Source organism: Clupea harengus, chromosome 13 (assembly GCF_900700415.2).
Source record: "Clupea harengus chromosome 13, Ch_v2.0.2, whole genome shotgun sequence".
NCBI classification, from domain to species: domain Eukaryota; kingdom Metazoa; phylum Chordata; class Actinopteri; order Clupeiformes; family Clupeidae; genus Clupea; species Clupea harengus.
Window position 1 is genome coordinate 10,517,424 of NC_045164.1, and position 23,396 is coordinate 10,540,819.

Below are 23,396 nucleotides of genomic sequence, written 5' to 3' on the forward strand. Positions count from 1 at the left end.
CAGATGGAAGGCGTGACACTCATGGCACCTGATCATTGACAATAGCCATTCAATTGCTAATATTTGAGGCTAGTTACCTCGCCAAGTCACAGATAATGGAAGAGGAGGTTTGGGAGGAAAAAAATACAGAGAACGTATTACGTTCAAGAAATGAAACAATCAACATTCCTTATTTTGGACAGGAACATTCTGAGAGTTGCAAATAGAATTTGTGTGAGTGAGTGGTGATAAGGAGTAAATGGCTCTAATGAAAAACAGAAAAACTAATGAACATCAACAATATACATATATGAAGATTTGGGCTACCTGTAAAACCCTTTTGGAAATGCCATCCCCAATGGCTTCCACAAATGATTGCATTTTGGTTCATCTTAATTCGTTTTACACCAAAATCTTACCTTTTCAGCGCTGAAGGCTAATTGTTCAGCTCATAATCGACTTATTAGGTGCATTATAATCCTTAACTAATGTGCCAGTAAATATAATCATTACATGTAGGGATAAAAAAGACTCATGGGGTGTTTATAACATTCACCACACCACTTAAGGTGAGTTTGATCTACAGTATAATTAAAGAAATTAAAATATAATTAGGCTACCCTACCATAACAGTCAAATCTTGCAAAGGTTGCATTAGAAATCAATTGAAATGGTGTCCATTCTGGCCAAAAGAGCAAACCCCCATATAAAAAGCCATTAACCTGATGGATTGGGTTGTAATGGTCTAAGAAGCAAGTGAGTAATGTATAATAGAGAAAGGTCAGACTTCAACTTGGAATTCAGCGGAGAGACAACTTCAAAGACTTCCACACGCACTGCACCGACTCCAGGATTAAATATAGCTCGCCAAGGAGAGAGAATATAAACAAAAACCTCAGCAGTTAAAAATAAACAGATAAGTACAAGAGCTACTTAAGATGAAGTAACAAACAGGAGCTCAGTAATTTTTTAAAGGTAAAAAACATTTGCGATAAAGGTAAACGTTTAAAACAAATAATGTAAATAGAGTGCAAAATTCTAGCGTGGTAGTGTTACAGTGGATGACGTAACGTTAGCGGCGTGCTATAGATGAGTCAGGGAAGGCGCCCTCATACAGGCATGATGTGTTTCTTCCTCAGCGAGCGCTACACATCACGCTCTGCACACATCTGGATGGCGTTGCAGTGGCGCCACCGCTGCCATATGGCTTGGTAAGGAGACCAAAGCACTTTGTTGACACAGAACAATAAATGATGCAAAGCAGGCTGGGACGCTGTGAGCGCGGGATTTTTCAGAGCCGTCTGTAGTTTGCATTTAACCGAATGCTGGAAAACCATATTTTGAGAAGAGCAACAAGGGTAATGCATTTTGCATAGTGCCTTTCAGAATACGGTCATGTCTGGCCATCATTCATTTATAAGTCGAAGACCTCATGAGGAAAGAGGCCCTGCGAGGTCGCTTCACGTCTATAGGGGCTTCCATAGATGTGTCATAAGAGGCCACGGAGTCTAAGCTTCAGAGATGTTCCACCTTCATGAAAGATCGAGGTGTTGTCTATGCCTGAGAGCCTGTGAGAGGTTTAAATCTTTATAGAAGATATCAGCTGGCCTTGGTCTGACATTGTTAATCTGTGTCAATGATGACATGTTGCCATTTTCCAATGGATATTATTTAATGTATTTAAATGTATTATAAAACACCTTACAATGTTATATTATATTACATAATGTTATGTTATATATATATCATAACTCATTTATAGAACATGCAGAATAAATAACTTCCAATGGCTTGTCACTCAAAGTGCAATAGTGCTATAAACTGCATGATATTACTGAAAACTCAATACCTGTGCCTCAGTTCGCAGAGAAGAACCAGGCCACACGCGCCTGGCCATTATTAATGACATTTTTCCACTTAACACCAAGCACAGACCAAGACCCTTATGCAGGCATTAACATTGATGGAAAGCCTTTGTACTGGATATTAATTACTGCCACGAATCTGGGTAGTGCCATAGGCATGGGCCATGTGCTGTGATTGCATTTGCCACCACAAGTTGAAGTGACTTGCAAGCACAAGAAAAGCTGGTAAAACACACAGAACCAAACTTGGACAAACTCAAATTAAACTGTGAAATTGTTGAAAACTGTGTTCCTTTTGCAGTTGTACTTGTTTTAATCTAATGATATGTTGTTGTATTTAACATGCATTGATTTAAGACAAAGTTATGTGGTGTTCTCAGCATATTTTGTCTGCATAACATTCCACACTAAAAGTCTGTATTTATGTCATGATGCAAACCTTCCTATTCAATCCAGACTACTGCCTTCAGAAATGAAATTATACTATTTCCTTCAAAAGAAATACAGTGCTTGTCATGTTCAGACTACCAATCACTCAAATGCACAAAGCTGAGGTACAGTAGGTGAGAGCTGACAACCCAACACATCTGGGGCCTCCCAGCACAGCTTGTCCTCTGTCTGTCCCTGCTCCAACAACACCTGATTAAGGTCAATGTAATTACAATGCTTCTGATTAACTAAATTAGGTTTGTTCAGCTAATTGAGAGTGTCATTGATGACTCCAGTACCTATGCACAGTAGGAACAGCTGAAAGACATGCAGCTCAGGGGGTTTTCCCAAGTACATCCCAAGACTCCCAAGGGTTGACCTAGCAGAACATACTGATAATAGCAAGCAACCCTGATGTACACCTTTCCATAGAGACTTGTGTGATGTTCCAGTGCATGCTATGTTCTGTCCTTGGTTGCCATGACAGTTAATTTCCAACAATTTAACAGTTCCAAGTCACTTTGTTATTGGTAATTATAATGGAAGTTTAAAAGCCAAAAGAGCCTATGCCACATATCAATAAGCTGCCGTGGCTTCAAATATTCGAACTGCCAGGATAATTACAGATAATGGTGACACGACATTGTTGTATTATTGGAAATAATGAGAATTTATGACAGTGTATGGCATTTGTTATAAAATGCTTTATAACACATTAGTGTTATAATAGAGGGTTCCACACCCAACGCTAAGTCACTTTCAGATAAATATAATGGTAACAATATGAACTTTTCAAATGATAACACACTGTGATGAAACGCCTCGGAAGCCAAGAGGCTAGCATTTCCACCAAACAAATAAAACCAAACCATTTCATGAGACAGAATCCAAAAATATTAGGACTTACCTTGACAGCTAAAAACTGTTTTAAATTAAATGACATGATATGTGGATAAGAACTTATAATTTTGTATGGTATCATATGATGTCACACCGACTAAGCCAAACTCCACCTTAAATAGGTTCTTAAGACCAGCATCCAAATACATTGATAGCATCTATCTAAATTAAGCTGCAGTGTATTAAATAATCATATAACTATGAAAAGAAGATATATTTATTCTCTTTAATTGACATACCACACAGCCCTTTTGTTTCCAGTACAGCACATGGGACCGGCACATCTAATCTCAAAGGTGTTTATCTCCTCAGTTCAGATATCCTTTAATCCACGTGGGAACATTTCCATCAAAAGAGTAATATCACCTTTGGTCTTACCTTCATAAATTGCTTTAAATCCTTGAGCACTTACAGCAAAGTCTGTGGTAAACCACAGCGCCATTATTGACCCAGTGCTCACGATTGGAGATGGCAACATAAAGCCAGACAACCTGGAGAAGTGAGAGAGAAACATTAGCCCATCTGCAAACAACAGATTTACAGATTATTGTTAGACTGTTGTAACATCAATATCACGAGCAAGATCATGTTTATAGTTTTGGCAATTGATGATTTAGGACGTATTGAAATGTGATTCCTGAGATCTGAAATGACTTAAATTCAATCTAATGTTTTATTCAGTTTTACACAGTTTCTTAGACAGTCACGTTCACCCTAGATGCAAAACAGTTGAACAGTGAACAGTTAAAATCACAATGAAGGTTTTACTCGCACGCCTACTGAAGTGTGTAAAAAAAAAACACTTCCCTCTTGGTTGTGCGATGACTCCTTACTATGCATGTAAAGTGCTTTGGGTATTGTGGAAAAGTGCAATCATTCATTCATTTCATTACTGTAACAGTACAATTTGTCATGATACCAAGGGTTACAAATCAGTGAGACAAATGGCAATATCCATACATAAAAATAAGTCATAACGTGATCAATTATGACGTTTTAGTGAAACAATGCAGGCTGGTCAGAGACTAATAAATACTTCCTGTGACTGTTTCTGAATGAACAGTAGTTTTAGATTTTGATGAATTTACTTATGTTTTCAGGTCTGGGAAATTGTAAAGAAAATGCAGTAAAAAGCCTGACCACTAAAAACAACCTATTGAACTCTTTTATAATTAACCACCATCTAAAATAGCAACTGACTACCTCCAACACAGGCCCAGACAGTACCGCTATTGTGATCATTGTGTAGATGTGTGACCAGTATTGGCAGCAGAGGTGATGAATACCTCTGATAGTATAACATGGCAATTGAAGAGTTGCCTTTTCATGTGGTGGCAAACACAGATCTGTCACGAGCTCAACCCAATTCCATAGCAGAAACCCAAAATTGCATTTACACAAAAGACATGATTGGTACCACATGATCACTATGATTTTACTTGAAAATTGCAGAACATGTGGGTATGGTAATACATGCTGTTTCAGTGCCTCTATCTGTCATTGCTTTTTTTCATCAGAGTATGTATCATCTACAGCGTTGCTTAGAATGTACTTTTCTCCCATTGTTGTATCCAGTCCACCTATGCATGCTTGCAACGGTCGTTTGCATTTAAATGCAATTTTATGTGAATCTCATATAGAACTTAGAAAGCTATGAATCTTTCATTGTTGGTTTGAGAGGCAGGTGTTGTGCATCTTTTATTTGTTTCCCAGATTTATCCACTGAGTGGGTGAATTTCTGGAAAAGAGAAGCATATGATTGCCGCTGTATTTCTTTCCATATACGTGACAACAAGGCTGGATGATGGTTGCTTCAGGAAGGTGAAATGGAACTTGTGTATAACATATGTTCAAATAAACAGCATTTGAGCAAAACTGGTTAGTCTGAAAACCTGAGTACATGCTTGTATTGTTTCACATTTTAGTAGTAATACTAAAATAATAGATAGATAGAGTTTGAGATATAGCTGTAACTGCAAATGTAATGTAAATGTAGAATGTGCATCTTGCATTGCCACTGAGAGGGTAAGCCTCCTCTCCTGGCACAGAGGGGAGTCATGTTGTAGTACTATTGCGGTGGGCAGGAATGATTTCCTATAGCGGTCCTTATTACAGCAGAGTGGAAGGAGCCTCCAACTGAGAACACTCTGCTGTCTTACCAGTAGGTCTTGCAGGGGATGTGAAGTGTTGTCCATTATGTTGAGCAGTTTGTGCAACATCCTTCTCTCAACAACCAACTCAAGGGGCTCCAGAGTAGTCCCCAGCACAGAGCCAGCCTTCTTTTTCAGCTCAATCCCTTTTTTATGGTGCATTTCCACTATTCCACTTTTTTTCCATCTCTGAAGACGGGACGGGGCTATGGCCCAAATGGCCTCAGTCCGGTCCTGAAGAGGGGCAGGGCCAAATCGAGGCTGAACTAGGAACTTTTGGAATGAAATACAACGCAACAAACAGCAAAAGAAAAATTCTGCAGATGACAGAATTGTATTTGAAATCTGCGGTATCTGGGGTGAAGAGGAAAGGTGAGAGTACAATCCCCTCCAGTGTCTGAGAGCCCACCCGGCATGCATTAGAGCTGCGTGGTACAGTTGGAATAGGCTATTTGAATTGGCTTTTTTTATCATTTGTGTTCCCCCGAGCCTAATCACTTCCTGTTGAGTAAATGCTAGCCCATTATTACAAAAATGATGCTTTTAGGAGCTCTAACACACCTTCAATGGGATAACATATCTATTTAAAACAGAGTTTTAAAACAAGACACTGTTATACCCATTCCTGAACTTATGCTCAAGAGTAGACCCTTCAAAAGCTCTATGTCATTACCTCTTGAACGCACAGCGGACCTCCGTGGTTAACAAACAACACTCAGTTACCAGTTCATTTCCAAACAGCACACAACCTTTGCCATAACATGTTATTATGGGTCAAATCCAAAGTATTATGTTGCTGACATGATTGACATGTGGCAGTCACTTGCTCATATTTTATACAGAATTTGAGAATGATTGACGGGTGAAGTACCCCACAAACATACTATATTCTGCAGCAGGGTGTCATTTTTGGCTAGTGCTAGGTATTCAGTTCCTCTGTGGAAACTGGAATTTTTTCTGGGCAGCATAGTAAAATGTAACTAACATAGTAAAATGTTTTGTATATTCTTTAGGATATGTAAATGTGCAGTTTATTATTATCAATGTTACTAGCTTTTTGTGACATATTGTGAATCTGAAATTTGGTGTTACTAAAGAGCTCATCATAATACTATCATAAATGTTTCCCTGACTTCTAGTACTACCACAGAGGTAGGTAAAAACAAAAAACAATGTATTAATGAAAACAGCAGGCCTGTCACAACCATTTTATGGTCAACGTGATCTCCCCTGTGCAGGCGCAAGGCTGGGGTGATTAAATGCAGAGCGGTTGATAACATCTCAAAATCAAAGATGCACGCCATAATGTTTAATAGGCCTGTGGGCTGTGCTTTCACATCAGCTGAATATTGAGGATACTGTTGACAGATACTTTGCATGCTTTTGTGCTTCTCAGCCAGTCTACTAGCTATCCATTTTTCCAACTTCTGACACAAAGTCTTTGTTTACAGACTGTCTCCATGTTGCACTAAATTATTAAAGTAGGCTAGAACCTGCGTGTTGTCTAAAAAAACAAACAGATATCACTGCACTTTGGAACATGTCCAACCCATTTCAGACTTAGCTGTGCTCTTAGAATGCTCCCCAAGACTAAAACACACTGCAGACACTTTCTTTTCCTTGAAATTGTTTTACTGTTTTGTGAAATTGTAGCACTACAAAGTTATGTATTATACAAAATCATGATGGGATGTAAAATTAAAACAAGTGTTACAGCCACAGGCAGCAGCTGCCACTACAGTGTAATTTTCTATCTATCCAGCCACACAAAAATATCCAGCATTGCTCAAAGTGCTTAAAGTTACAAAAGATTTCTTATTTAAAAGACAGCTTTATATCTACATTCAAGCGGACATGTTTAAGGTGCCTGGTCCTACTTAACTGCATCAATCTCCTGCTGGTAGATGTTTAACATGTCACAAAAACCTATGGTTAGGAAATGTCACTGCTGTAACACAAATATCCACTTCTCCTTTCAGGGGGAGGCAACAGTGCAGGACAATGCAGTAATGAAAGTGTATTCAGCATTCATTTCTGCCCTCTCAAACCAACGCTTTTATTTCATGTTTGTACACATTTCCAAAAATCATGGCAACAGTGATCTGTCATTATGAAGTCCTTGCTAAAAACATTTGAAGAAATAAAGACATATTGGCCATCATAGATGCCTTGCCTCTTTTTCCTTACTCACAGCATCCTGACTCTCATTCTGGCAATGAGTCATTGTTTCTGCTCATAACAACTGCCGTTGAGTAGAAGGCCGGACACAAGTGCACGACACAAGAAAACATACAACAAAAGGAAATACTTTACTGACTAAGGCAAATAAACAGGTATAAACAGGAAACCAGAATCTCAGGGAGCAGTCCACACAGTGTGAAACGATAACAGTGAGACCAGGAACCGAAGAAACACAAGTGCTTAGATACACAGGACTAACAAGAGACAGGTGGGACCGATCATTCAATTAGGACTAAGGAACCAGGAAATAACAAAAGTGGCGTGAATAGTGACAAGTGGAACAGAGGAGGTGTAGACAGGGAGAACAAAAGCACATGACTTTAAACAAAAGCAAGAAAAACAAGAAAACAAACACCCAAAACCACAAAACTAACAAAACGAAAACCCAAAACCGTGACACTGCTAAGTTTCAGTTCCTCTGAGGTAGATTCTTTAGCAGTTGACCAAGAGTCACAACAAATGAAATGGGGGGGTTTCCTGGGGAGTATTCCAATAACGTGGTAAACCTCCTAATACAAGAGCCTGATGGCTTCATTCTCCTAGCAAAACAAAGCCATTGGGCCCTTCTGTTAGGAGGTTTACCACTTACTCTGAGTTGACTTGCCCAGGTTTGTCACTAAACCAAATACTTGGAATACGCCCCAGATCACAGGCAGCCGAAATGCCTTTGCCACTTTAAAATTCATCACTTTGAGACAAGATCTCCTGATTATCAGTGGAAGGGTTGAAAAGAAGAAGAAGAAGCAGAAAAGTGAGATGTGTCATGATTGGCTCACGACACTTTACTGGCGAAAGTGTAATTAGATTGTAATTGTCGCCATTTCTGTCTCTTCTGAGATCGCACCGGGGCAAATGAAATGTGAGAGGAAGAGTTTCACGCTAACGACCCTGTACCAAGGGTGATAAAGTCACAAGATTGTCACAATTATGATGAAAAACTCGCCATAAGATGATTATGGAACAGCACAATTGTTCCGGTTTATAATTTGATTCCTCCCATTGTTCCTGAAGTTCTTTTCTTATAGCTTGCCTCTTGCCTGCACAGAGGTAATTGCATAGCGTTTCACTTTTTCCTTTTTTTCTTCCATTATTCTTTATAATCATATTTCAGACAGAGATCCTGTCCATGCATGGTAGTAACCACTCTGAATTCCCCACAGTGGCCCTCGCCAGGGACAGTTCGTAATTGATTATGAACTTTGCTCTTGAGCGTTCCCTCTGTTATCCTGAGGTGGGGTTTTTGGTGGGCCATAGGAGGGGGAAATGGCTGTCAAAAGGTTAGTGTTATTTAAACTTCTTCCCCAGCAGTGCTGGGAGTCAGGCGTTTTCATTAGACTGCATTCACACAGCTGAGCTTCGGAGCAGCTTGGCTGTCAGGGAAGCACATCAGAATGCATTACTGCAAAAGTGAGCCAAGTGATGGACTCCACCACAGGACCGGCCCACTGGTACCATCGCGCTGCTTTTTATTAAGAATCACTCAGTGTATGTGTGGAACGTGGGCACTGATGCAACCAGTAAGGATGGAAAATATGTGTTAAATGTCATGATTTTGTCTTACCATGCCTTTTTTAGACTGACATATAATAAGCTATCTATCTATCTATCCATCTATCTATCTATCCACCCACCCACCCATCCATCCATCTGTCCATTAATCCATCTCACTGTCTATCTATCTGTTTACCATCCAGGATAATAGGTTAACATTTTCTTCCACTTTCAGACAATGGGACAATATCACCTTGCAACAGTCTGACAGTAATTTCCCATTTAAAAGGTCCTACAGCAGAAGATGCATAAGCGAAGCCCATTATTTTCATAATATTTGTATGTATACAACTGAAATGATGTAAAGAGTATCTGTCTTCTACGGACGGCAGAATAGCTGATTCTACAGTTCTGGTGTTCTGGGTTCTGACACTAGCCTCTCTGACTTGGGGAAAAAAAACAGAATATGCTCAAAGTGCATTCTTATCCTATTTTCCCCCAATAAACCAGAAGAACATTTCCGCTTCCAACAATTAAGCCAGAACAGATGAAAGCATTCATCTAAAACATTGATTTCAAATGCTACAGTGACTTTCAGTACACTGACTATTCTCCAATTAAGTCTACCACAAAAAAAATCTCAACATTTTGGGTTTCTCTCCCAATATTATATCTAATTCATGGCTTGGCTCCTCCATGTCTTGTTTTGATGATTCAACACTCGTTTTCATACTCCTGGGTGCATTTGAAGAAAAAACAAAACACACACACGTTCTCAGTACAAAGGTTTTCTTCTCAATTTTAACATTTCTTGATGGAAAAAGAGTTGACCATACAGTTTCAAATACTCACTAAGAGAACATGAATCACCAAATGGCCACCAGGTGTAAAATTCATCACACTGCAAAGGGCTAAGCACACTGTTGGAGCACACCAATGGTGTAGTCACAATATATTGGTAAATCCATCATATGGCTCAGCAGGTCTTGGCTCCCCTTGACTTGCAGTACAAGTGCATCAATCACAGGACAGCAACTCTCTTGCCTGTTGCTGAATTGAATTCCCTAACAGCGGTCCTCTCAACACCCTTCCAGCAATTTTACGGAGCTGTTACTTTAGGATGTCTGAACTGTGATCCCTGGTCTATGAGAAAAGTAAAGAAAAATATTAGCCTATCTAAGCTTTTCTTTCTATCTGACATGGGAGGAAAAGTAGTTTTTTCTTTTGTCCTTTTTGTTTTTTTTGAAGGCAATGCAAGCGCTGCACAATTCCATCAGAAGGATAGCCATTTCACATGGAGGTTTAGGCCACATTTAACAGTCCAGGGTTTTGATTCAAAGAAATCTTTACACGCTGGCCTCAAATAGAGCCTACGTCAAGTAAAACAGTAAAACACAGAAAGGCTCAAAGCAAATCATTTTTTCCCTAATGTGTGTTGCAGCATGTGTTTGCTTATATAGACAGTAACAAAGTTTGCAGTAATGTTTGCTATTGAACAACTGTTTGCTATTGAACAAACTAAAAATACTTCTTCACTAAACTAAATGTTAGCTAAATGTAGCATCAGAGAAAAAGTTCTTGTTTTCCAACTTGTTAGATGCAAACAAGGTAGCTTTTAAAACATTACAAAAATTATGTCATGGCACAAGCTAATGATAATAATGCATTCGGCAGCCCTCAGAAGCACCTCTAGTTTACACAGATGCTACTACATGAATACAAACAAAGTCTTGTTTATCTGCACGAAAGTTACAAAGTGGTGCTTTAAGTGTTTGAGAACAGATATTTCATCAGAGACTATATTATCCATTCACCAAGCTAAGGCAGGATTGATGCGATGCTTCCAAGAGAAACAGTATCAGTATCATTCTCATAACTGCAGTTCAGAAGCATGTGACACTATCAGGATAATGTCAACCTCATGTAGCAGAAACACACAGTGACACGTTCCGGAACCCTCTGTTATAACCCTGATATAACCATGTCATAAACAAGTTTAGGAAAAATTCAATATAGTGTCCTAAATCTTCATAAAAGCTCATTTCAACTTTCATATATTCTAATGCTAAGACAGCGCATTGATGGTGATAGTGATGACAGTGGCTGCTAGGGGCATCTAGCATTATCTAGCACGGAGCTGGCATGACAGTCATTGATAATGTTGACATGACACAGTTATATAGTTTAGCACTAACATCATGATGATTTATGGCATCTGCCATGACATGGTTAGGCCTATTATGTTTAAATCAATGTCATGACTCAAGGTTAAAGAGCATGCGTAATAAAAAAATTGTGTTTTATACTTTTCCCTTTATTTCTTGCTTACTCTGGGCCTCGAAAGATTTTTAAACAGAAGAAACTACAAACTGTACCTTGAAGATTACATATTCAAACCACTGTGGTGCAGCATGTTACCGAGTTCTGGTAAACATCATTGTGCATAGCGTAGAATGACAGAATGATGCCAGCGAATCTAATCACGTCCATTGTGATGATATGTGGACTGCAAAGAAGAATATTCATATCCTCCCACCCCCTCATATTCAAACTCAAACTTACATTTAATTAGAAGACTTGCGGAAGGGAGAAAGAGAATCACACATAGTTTTATGTTTCAGTTTTCCATTTAAACACAAAAGCACAAGTAAAAACAATAAAAAAGACAAACAAATATGCAAAAGAAGATATGTTTGAATCCTATCTGTGATGGTTTACTCTTGATCATTTAGTTGAGTTTTAGGTAAAGATCCAGGCGTCCTGTAAGCTCTAAGTAACTTATATTAAAAACCTTTGTGGCTGCCTAAGTGTGGCAAAAAAGTAAACGTAAACAAAAAATGTAGTTAATAATAAAATCAACAACAATCATAATAGTACTGATGTAAAAAAAATGTAAACAGTATTTTGGAGCAGGACAGTTGTTCCTGGTGTTTACCACATCACCAATAGCCATTCATCACCCTCAACAACCGCAAGCAGCGATCAATCGAGGATAAACAAAAGTCTCAGCAATTACGAGATCACTCCATCATCACAGTGACTCTCTGTGGCTTGAATAAGGCCTTCTTTCTCACTCGCCCCCAGTACACATGAAACGTGGGGGCCATGCCAGGTAATACGTTTCCCTTCCCAACTGCTCTTGGGCTTTTCAGCACAGAAACACAGGGCTTTCCCTCTTCTCTATATCTTACTGTCATTGCTCTTATCTTGGTTATGAAGACTTGTCCGTTGATATATGTTCTAGCCATTGGGGTCTTTGATAAATGCACAGTGTGAAGTGCTCTAAAATGGCTCTGTGGTGGGAGGAGGCCTATATTTGAAATCTTCGCCTCTAAGATATTTTTTTTAGGCAAGAGAGGTAGATAAGACTGCTTTATCAGTTTTTGGAGTAAAGAACAGCATTTGTTAGATGAGAAGAAATGACAAATAAAGACATTTGCTTGCAGGTGGGATGGAGGACAGCAAAAGACAAGTAAGATATTTCCCTTGGCCAAGGGAGGATTGGGATTTGACTGGGTAAATACCCTCCTATCATCTCTATACTAAAGGTTGAACATGGGTAACAAAATTACAATCAATTTCCAGGTCATACAGTATATACAGTGATATGTTTACAATATTTAGTATCCTTATTGAATCCTGTTCATTGGCTATAATGGCACACAATGCTTTCGAAATATCCTCAGGATTTTGCAGGCTTCTTAAAATGTAATGGGATTACCCATGTATACTGCAACCTCCTCTGTCATAAATCAGAGATGTTAGTGACATTTTACAATTTATGTCATTATTTTTTGGCCAATAGCTTCTTTTTAATCATGGACTCAAAGGCATGCAAAAAGATAGCTGGTAAGTCAAGGATGTCCTTGTACAGATTCACAGCATCCACTGTGGATGACTGAGCACATTAGGCATTCGTGCATTATCAAATGCTGCTCTGGACACTGTGATTTCAGCCTTACATACACTTACATGGAAAAGAGCAGGCTTTCTACATATGAGGGAGGAGGGTGCATTTTCCATAGGCATCCTAGCGTTACCTTCAACATAAATTGAGTTATTGTTTCTGTTTGATTTAATGAAATGGTTGTTGATTAGCTGAGGGGTAACTACATTATCCATATGTGTCGACATCTGACACTGAAAAATATGAAATCATTTTTCATTTTCAAATGGCATGAAAGGCATTGCACTTGTAATGTTCCCATATTGCGATCACAGCGATCTCCAGCAAAACCAATATGTGTTATAATTAGGTGATGCACGCCATTACATGGGCTCTCAAGAATGAGCAGAACCATTCTAATGACATGATTTGACAGCTCTGTCGTACATCTCTACCTCTTTCACAGGAAATTAAAACAGAGGCATATTACATAATGTAAAACGTCCAAGGTGTGACCAATAATTTCCTCAGACAGCTTTTCTTAAAGAAAAAAGTGTGTGTGTGTGTGTGTGTGTGTGTGTGTGTGTGTGTGTGAGAGAGAGAGTAACGGCAGAGGTATGATAATGGATGAAATCATCTAACTCTGATCACCTGTCTCTTGCACAGCCTTGTCAGGGAGCTATAAGAACTTCATATTTCAGAAGGGGAAAGTGATTAAATGACAACTCAAGCCAACAATAAATCAGGTGTAAAGATATTCTTGGTCATGAAGACATTGAAATTATTGAATTGTCATCCAACGGTGAAACTTCCATTTACCTATTTTTGTTAAGGCGATTTGCTGACTCAAATAGGTGGACAAATGGAATAACATCAAGGCATGTTTTTGTCTGCTGCAGGGTCTATTTTAACACGCAAGGCTTGTTATTCTCTTTCCGCATGCTTTTAGGGATGACTTTTTCTTTCATACTGTGAGTTTTAAAACAAATCATCAGACAACTGCCAGACAGTGTCACAAAGTTCCAACACGATGATCTACAGATCTAACTATATTCTTCACAGAGGCCATTCCTTTTTTTACTCATTTCAAAGTTAATGATCTAATGAATCCAACACAATCGTTAGATTTTATATCTAACTGGACAAAATGGGAAGATGTGTGTTATGCACTTACAGTGACCTTGCCTGAAGTCAAGCCAACAAAAGCATTTGTGTTCTGCTGGCTCAGCTGCTATTATATTTTGCATTAATTGCTATATCGCTGAATACAGTCACATTACTGTTTATTCTTCAGTCTTTTTTCAGTCTGACAGTATGAAGGATGATGCCGAAAATGGAGTATATCTGAAGCAAGTCGAATAACTAATTTAGCTGTGAGGAGGATGAGATAGAGAGAGAGAGAGAGAGAGAGAGAGAGAGAGAGAGAGATAGATAGATAGATAGATAGAGAAATAGAGGAGAATCTCAGGACTCCTCTGTGGCCTCAGTCAGCAGCGGTTCAGCATCATGCTGAGGGTCTCAGGCAGGACACCTGCTGCCCCTCTCCACTGAGCTTTTGGACACATGATGAACAGAGATCACTCCAGCATGCTATTACACATGATGAGGGGGGGGGGGGGGGGGGTGTAGCAATGTGGTCTACTGCAGTGGACTGTTCTCCAAGGGGTGAGAGACAGATGTTATGGTGTTAGACACTAGTCCACAGGTTCAACAAGTGAGTCTTAGTCACATGGACTAGTCCAACATATGGATCCACAAACATAATAAAGAGCTAAGTATTAGCATAATAATATAATGAAGAGCTAAGTATTAGCCGCATGGACAAGTCAAACATGCTGTTCCACTTAATGAAGAATTTAGGGGAAGCGCTAGCCATACTAATACTACGATTTGTTCCACAACCTAAAAAGGCGAATTTAAGGACATTTATGGACAACATCATTCTCCATATCATGAACAAGGACCAGACGACCATTGACATCTGATAGCTCACATGTGTTTGCCGTGCTAGGATACTGTTAGCGTTGTTGCCAGTTCAGAGTCATAACCAATATATGCACCAAGTCGTGGGTGGATGCAATCTTCATCTACGTATGTCTGTTTTCTTCCTCACTCTGTGAATAATGGGCTTGTAGCTGTAGCGATGCCAGATATATTAATTTGGGTGTTCCTGTGGGATATACGGCGCGCATAAAGTGATCTGCAGATCAACCATAAAAGTTTTTTACTCAGAGTATTTGCCTGCTATCAGTTTCATACATTGTATCAATAGCAGGCTACTGGTTATGTTTACTGTTGCTTAGCAACATGTGATAGTTTCAAGAAATAAGTCGGTGGAGGCGAGCTGCACCATTATTTCTTCATTCAATTCTACAATGATTTCCTCAAGAACATTATAGCATGACTGCTGCATGAAAGCAATGTCAAACCTGGAGTTGTGGCGACTGCAAAGGTCTACTCACTGAACATCTGCAGCCTTTTATAGTAGGACTCGGGAGACATGTAGGTCTATCTATGCAGAGAATCCTTCAGAGAAAAGAGCATAATTGTATTTAGTCTGCTAGCTTTTGAAAACATATTTCTTTGGAGAGGCCTATTTTTTAAGATCTTGGCTTCATCCTAGGTTATGTTTTGTTTGACTTCTTCCCTTCCTACTGCCAACACTTTAATTTAGAGTAGTATGACAGGGAGTTGGATTTCATGGTGTTGCTGTGCTTTAGCCTAATTACAAAGCTCCCAGTAAGCTAATGGTGGGGACCCCATAGGGGGTGTCTGGACATGTCATTGTAGTCTCCTGTACGAAATCATAGATTTCACGGAATTGTCGTTGCTGTGGACTAACATAATCAGCCGTCCTCGGGGGCCCCCTTCCAGCCTGGCGTATTGCGACTCCTCCTGGCTGGGTGTGCCAGTTTTGGAGTTAGATGGCACAGGCACATCTAGGCAAACCCGTGGCTACGCTAGTGGCCTGTAGTCCAGAGTGGTTTCCCTGCTTGGCAGGGGCATGGCATGCAGCAAGTCGTTCTATTGCTTGATCATTCGACAGTGCAGAGAGTTCTCAGGGTCTAATCCTTGAGCTGTTCCATGCTAGATTTGCTTCAAAATTGAACAGACCAGAAATGTCATTCAGAAGACACGAACTGTCAGCCACCATCTGGTCTCTTCTGATGATTGCAGGGAAGTGAGCTTTCAGTTTGAGAGAAGGACAAAAAAACAAAGGAAACAAAGAGAAAAAAGGGCAGTGATTGTGTTCCCTCACTGAAATATCAAATGTTTATCCTTGGTAGTCTTTTGTCAGTTGTTACATAATGGTATTGTCTGGGACTAGTCATTTTAAGTTAATGCTATGTTTGCTATGCTCACTACCTAGTCCCCACCGTTGGTTTCTACAATGTGTACTTGTAAGTGTCTACTACAAAGTAATGACATAAAGAAATAAGTTGGTTTTAAATACCTTCATATAGTTAGATATATAGATATAAAACTAAGCAGCTTTATCCACATAAACCCATCTGTGTTTGAGCGCATACTGTAGCATGTTGCTATTTCCACACGTTAATTCTGATTTAGTCACATGTGTTGACACATGGCCTGAAATACTCATGTGTGCTGATCTATACAATGTTGCATACCCCAGCACAGCACGCATATTCAAAACGTTTATTGAGTCAAATAGTCACATGCTGTCGAATGCGAGGAAAAGCTCCAGGACGTCTTTAAAGATTGATTATGTTGAGGTGAAATTCCAGTCGGAGCCTTATGTTTGGATCGCTGGTAATTAATTTGATGCTTGATACAGAAGAGTTTAATATTCAGTTGTGATTGATACATAAAAGGGGTGAAGTTTACCATATATTTTGTGACAGCATGAATGGTTTAACTGTGAATACCACAGTTAATTTGCTGAACCGGGAGGGCTCTTTTTTATTGTTTTATATTGATCAGCGCTACTGCAGGAGGCCCATTGTGTGTGTGTGTGCTTGTGTGTGTGTGTGTGTGTGTGTGTGTGTGTGTGTGTGTGTGTGTGTGTGTGTGTGTGTGTGTGTGTGTGTGTGTGTGTGTGTGTGTGGTGAGGGGAGACTACTCTCCTTTACTCCATGTAATCATATACAGGACAAGATGTTAAAATTCCTTGTGCAAGTACTTGTGCAAAGGTCAGATCTCTATACCTCGCAAGCTTATCCCTTGAATTAAAGAGAAAAACAGCTGGCCTGTTATGTGTAATATGATTTTTGAGAAAAATTACAATAATATAATAAATGAGAATAATTTCACTTGAATTAAAACAGCACACAGTGAGGTCTGTGGTAGTTCAACATTCACAATGGATGCCTTTGTTGCCATTAAATATCATTAAAAAAAAACACTGAATAAGATTCTATGTCCCGTTTACACTGTACACATGTCAGTGCTTGATGATGCTATCTGACCTCTTGTGCAGCAATCTGCATCAAAATTATCCCCCACCCTGTACTGCTTGGCATGCATAAGCAAGCAAGCATTACACCTCAGGTTAATAACCAGGGACTACACACATCAGCAAGGCCGTTAGAAATAGTGGAAAAGGCATCGATTAAGGTGTATGTTAAGGTACTTTGCTTCCTCAGAAGGTATGTTCTCTCCAATAAATCCATCCAGGCTTCCATTCATCATGGCGCGGAGGGGCCGAGTTCAAAAGAGTACTTATTGGCAGGATATAAACATGTCTGTGTGGACGCATTGAACAAGACAGAGGCCGGGCCACAAATAAACCATGCTAAAGCTCTCTAAGCATCCGGGCCATGTGCTATATCATATGGAATGTAGTAACAAACAGACAAATTACATTGGCCATCTAAGAGGATAGACAAGGTCAAGAGTTCCCCATGTTCCTGGAAATCCATTCATTTTCTGAATTGAAGCGGGCGTTGACAATAAGCACATCACTCAGTTGAAACAAGCAATTGCTCTGAACGACTGGAGCTGTGGGCTTCATTTTCTAGCGCCATTAATTGCCATTTTGTCCTCTGCCTCTGTCTTTGACAATCGACCAGTCTGGGGGTATTGTTTACTTTCAGAAAACTACAGTCTTATTTATGTTTAAAAGTCATTCTTTTAACTTCAGTAAAAAATGGCCCAAATGACAGTCCGTCACGTTATTATGGGTCTAATACGGAGGCATTACCAATGTTTAAATTCCTCACAGTGAAAAGCAAATGCTAAAATATTACACAGGGAAGTGAATTCCCCCTTTTTTTTCTTCAAAGCATACATAATCTGCCCGAGTTTACCTTCACTCCCTCATTGCTGCGCCGTAGCTTATTAAGGTTGCATGCTTTTCTCTCAAATAAGGCCACATAGCAGTGGAAACAGTCATTTCTTCCTCCCTTTTCATCCCTTGATGTCCTAAGGGCTTCAGTACGATTGTGTGATGTTGTGTAAACACTGGGACTTCAATCAAATGATTAATCAAATTCTAATTCTCCACGGCCTCGTTGCAATTCTACAGTAGTACCAGAATGATTAAGACTGAATTCTGCTAACTTGTATGAATTCTCAAGTAAATCACAGGGGTTTCTTGGCTGGCAGCGTCCTGTCTTGGCTCATTGTGAAAGTGTTTCTCCGGAGACCACACATGGAAAAATATGTCTCTCTGCTATACAGAATACTGATCAAATTAGCTCATCTTTTCATACTTCCTCACAAAGCTCGTATGTGTCATGGTTGCACAGTTCATATATCCTGCTGCTATCCCAACAAGCCCCTGCCATTTTTCACAGCATCTAGTCCTTGCTGTGGCTATTTTGAATGTGACAATGTTATTTGTTTTGGTAATTGAAAAATGCTGACAACATAATAACGTAATTTGTCATCGGATGTTGACAAAAAGGTCACACGTTTATGATACAGCAATGTTTTGGAAACTACAATGTAAAAAGTTTTGTAATTACTTGTCATAAAGTTAGTTCAAGCATATGTAAATACCAGCCTGCGTACACTACGGTTGCCATCTTCCCCCTGACGATAAGCTCGCTACATAAATCATGGCGACATACATGACAGTCATAATTTCACTGCAATATGTCCATACATTGTAATACATGAGGGTAAATGACAGTGGGATGCCCAAAGGCCTTCTGGAAATCTTCAATTTGAAATCCCACCTTTCAGTTCAGGGCAGCTGTTCAGTGACGGTAGGCAAGAGGAAAGGCCTTATATCCTATTGGGACTGAAGCCAATATAGAAGTTACTAATCTGAGTCATCTGTAAAGCCTAACTGAAACTGTACCTATTGTAAACATGCAGATGACTTGTAGCACAGAGAGTCATTTTGGAAAGGTTACAAGTGATTTGTCTACAGCACGGGATGCATAGAAAAAGGTTGTCGAAAAAATGTGAATATCCTTTACAGCCTTGACATTTAGTCAGTGCAAGGTCTAATTGTGTTCCATCTGGCCAATGCAGTATGCTCTTGTGATCTAAACATGGTTTCCCCATGTGACTGAAAATCTGTGTCAGAAAACAGGCAGTTATGATTCAGAGAGGATCTAAATGATGCAATAAAGGATGAAACTGGGATAAATGAGAGTCACGTGGGTGAAATGGGATTCGTATGGTTAAATTAGGATTCATATTGGTACAAGGGATTTATCTGGGCAAAGGTGAAATCATCGGGATGAATGGGAATCAAAAGGGGTAAAATGGGAATCATATGGGTGAAGTGAGACTCAAATAGTAAGACAAGGAAACATATGGGTAAATTGGATTCATATGTGCACATCTGAATCGTATGGGTAAATGGCAATCCTAGGGCTATCACCATGGTCAACAGGCCTACAAGCATGAAAGTATTCCTCCAGCCATACTTGTGCAGCTGTGTCTAAACGGGCTGCTGTCACAGTGCCACTGTGTCTTACTCAAGGCCTCCTCCACATGGGGCCAGAGGGAGCCAGAACTCAACCAGGAATCCTCTGCTTGCCAAAACAAACCATCCTACCTTCCAGACCACTGCTGCCTCATCCCTGCATTCCCATTGTGAGAAGCCATGATATGCTGAGACATGAGGGTAAGTTAATATTTTAATTAATCTCATGGGCAGGGGCATGTGGTCCCTCCCTCACAGTATACAACTGATGGTCTCCTGGCACTTCAAATTTTAGGCTTTTTGCAGCGTGACGGTGTTTCACTGAGGTGGAATCACCGACGCTTCCATAAGATTAATCAAAGTCGACAAGCCACCAGTTGTCACTTCAAGGTCATACAGTGTGTCATTGAATTGAGATTTACGGCAGAATTCGCAACGTGCCTCCAACTACATGAAGTGACACAGCTCCAGGTTAATTCTTCTAAAAAAAAAACCTATAGAGTGAGTGTCACTAACACCAAGGTCACGGGTGCCATGCTCACGAAGCACACATACTAATACAATGTAGATCTCCATTGTGTTATGAACTGGCCGTGGAGAAAAGCATCTTACAGATGAATTCGATATTTGTGAATAGCAAAGGCACTGCTTCCCTGCTCCCAGCTATTCACATCCTAAAGAAAAGGAGGCAGCTCGTGGAAAGCAGCATGACTGTAGTTTAATTCTACAAAGCCACAGTTAGACACTCATGATATTCATGACAGCCCCATACCCAACAATCTCTCGCTACCCCCAACTGTATCTGTGACAAGTCACACTACCCCTTCCTTTTTGAACTGGGGCAACAGAAAACCTGCAGAGTCTTGACCCACTTAATCCCTCCCCCCTTCCCTCCCCCACAAAGGGAGACACTGAATACAAGGTGTTCGTTCATTGTAGTTCCACTCAGTGACGTTCCTCTGTTGTTGTTTTTTTTTTTTCAATAGATATCCATCTGCTGAAATGTGTCCTCAAAGATGCTATTGTATCACTGCTAAGCTTTTATTATGTACCAGTTAAAAAAGAAAATCTGCATTTTGCAGAATTCAGGCGAGGGAAAGATGTAGCTTGGGCTTATTTCGGTTACCATGGTGACTTACCAACGTCGGCTTGTGAAATGAGACCCAGAAGGCAAGTTTGTGTGTGGCTTGGTCATGTGATGAATAAGCGAAACTCAATGTCACTTCAAAGTCACAGCGGCTGCCTATGGCTGCTTACACATCAACTTTCTTGGAGTATACAGGAGACCTTGTGTATACCATACATACTGAACATGAACTGAACTGATGTGATAAGCCTTCATTCCACTGAAGACTATTAGCCATCTGGTTTTAGAGCTTAGCAACTTTAAGGGAGTCAGGGCTCCAAGGCAATTCGACTGTCTCACAACAAAATGAATGTAATTGGCTAATAATCTTCACATCATAGCTCTGCATCTAAAAGCACCATAGAGACTACAGAATGTATGTGAACCTGTCATTTTCACACAAGATCCCCTTGACCACAACAGTAGATGCTCATTTATTATTAAATCTGATTTTACTGCAGCTTTTTTTTATTCCCTTCCAGCAGTTTTAATAATAACTCCCCATGGAAACTGAAATGTGACCAAGCCAAGAGCTCAATAAAAATAAAACAGTGTTCTGGATTCTTCTCAGTCGCATCACAGGCAACAGAGTAGAGCACAGAGATCTCTCATAATGTTCAATTATTGATTCACATTGGCTGCAAGTGTCTTAGGCCCAGTTATCTTGTAGGTTTCCTCGGCCCAGTAACAAACAGATTTCTGCCACTTTGATCCATGATGGAATTTGGGAGATTTGACTTGGTTGTTTTGGGGTTGTTGTTTTTTCTTTCTGTGGGGGCTCTGTAAAGGGACTGCTGTCATTCTAACTGCTGGTCAACACAGAGGCACAACACAGCAAACCTCCCAAAATTGAGTTTGCAGGGGGGGGTTGGAGTGAGAAAGGGAAGTGGAGGAGGACAGCTGCACTGGTTTGTCAACCATTTCTGCCTCAATCTCATCCTGCCCACACCTGGTGTTCTAATTATTTTTACACTGTTCAATCTCTGCCCGGCCCTGGGGTTTTCAAAAGTTATACAACGGTGAACATTGGTTTCATTTCTTTTCTTCAAGGAAGTCTGACTGCAGCCAGTTCCCCAGATGCGTTCTCTTTCTCTCTCTCCCCCCTCTGCTTTTTTGTCTTCCTCTCCCCTTTTTCTACGTCTCTTGCAATCTATGTTACTTCAGCAGAATGGATGGCAGAGGCTCTGGAGAGAAACAATAGATATGAGAAGCCTGAAAAGAAAAACAAACCAAACACATGATATTGATAGGCAAGTTTCAGGGGCCTTCAATGAGCAAAGAAATACAACAAAACTAAAGCTCTCTTTCTGTTTTGCTTCGCCACTATATGAATACAGCGGCTATAAAAGATCTCCATAGCAAAAGTCTTCATATGAGATTATTAAGTATATTAATAAGGCTCCAGATAAGACCCAAATACTACAATTAGTCTGATATTCTCATTTGACTGCAGCCTTGTCAACAGAAACTTCAAAGTGTTATTTCCCTAGTCTTAAAAGTAATGTAATGTAATGTAAATGTAATGTTGATTAAGACATATATGAAATATATAATCCTGGCACCATTGTTCTATCAAATAGACAGAATTATAAAACAATTGGGTTCTATTGAATTATTTAGCTGTTTCTGATTGGACGAGAGACGTTCCATTAGTTGGAATATCCCAGGACATCCCAACTCTGACTTTTCACAGCTAATAATAAATCACTCCGCGATGAAACATTCTATAGCACGTTGATACAATTAAGCGATAACCGTTAATTCAAAGTTCTTATAATTCCAAAAGACGTTGACAATGGAACAATTTTTTTGTTGCGGAGAAACAATGGCGAAATAAATTTTTTTTAATCAATAACTTCGTGTTTAAATGTTAATTGGTTGACTATAAAATTGTTTTATAAAAGCAATATAGTACTCGTGCGAGTGGGGTAGGTAAGGGATATTCCCACGGGTGTTGTTGCCTGTGCCACTCGGCCTCCGGCCTCGTGGCTATGGCCGAACACCACCCGTGGGAATATCCCTTACCTACCCCACTCGCACTCGTACTATATTGCTTAAGTAGTGCCCTGCATAACGCCTTATATTTTCCATATCTGAAAAAACTCCCGAAAACAAAATCCTTCTTTCAAAACAGGAAACTCTTTATGATGCAAATCAACAGCCCTTCTCTTGCCACAAGCTCTAGTCAAGGCATTAATGTCCCTTTATATATATTCACATCCATAACACAATCACTCAGCACTCCGCATATTCGTCTTGGCTCCCTCCGTGACATTCCTTATCACGTGCGCAAGCGGGGTTCATCGTCTTTCTGCTCTTTATCGCGGCCCCAGGAGCAATTATTCTCCCGTGAGGAAGCCAGCCGAGCCTGCGGTGGCATTTCTGTCGTCACATTATAATAATTCTGAAAAGGGTAAGGGGGTGGAGGGAAGGGGAGAAAGCAGGCAGAAAACATGGCAGAAAAGCTCACGTCACTCATGCCGGT

The 23,396-nt window shown here is 40.0% G+C and overlaps 1 protein-coding gene across 2 annotated transcripts in view; it reads right to left on the reverse strand.

Annotated features, from left to right (window-relative positions):
* The window catches only part of csmd1a (CUB and Sushi multiple domains 1a), a 289,469-nt gene that overhangs the window by 178,509 nt on the left and 87,564 nt on the right, over positions 1–23,396 (reverse strand). For both annotated transcript variants that reach the window (XM_031578518.2, XM_031578517.2), the window contains exon 3: positions 3,552–3,664. In XM_031578518.2, the coding sequence (XP_031434378.1) occupies positions 3,552–3,664 (113 nt within the window). The remainder of the gene's footprint in view (positions 1–3,551; positions 3,665–23,396) is intronic.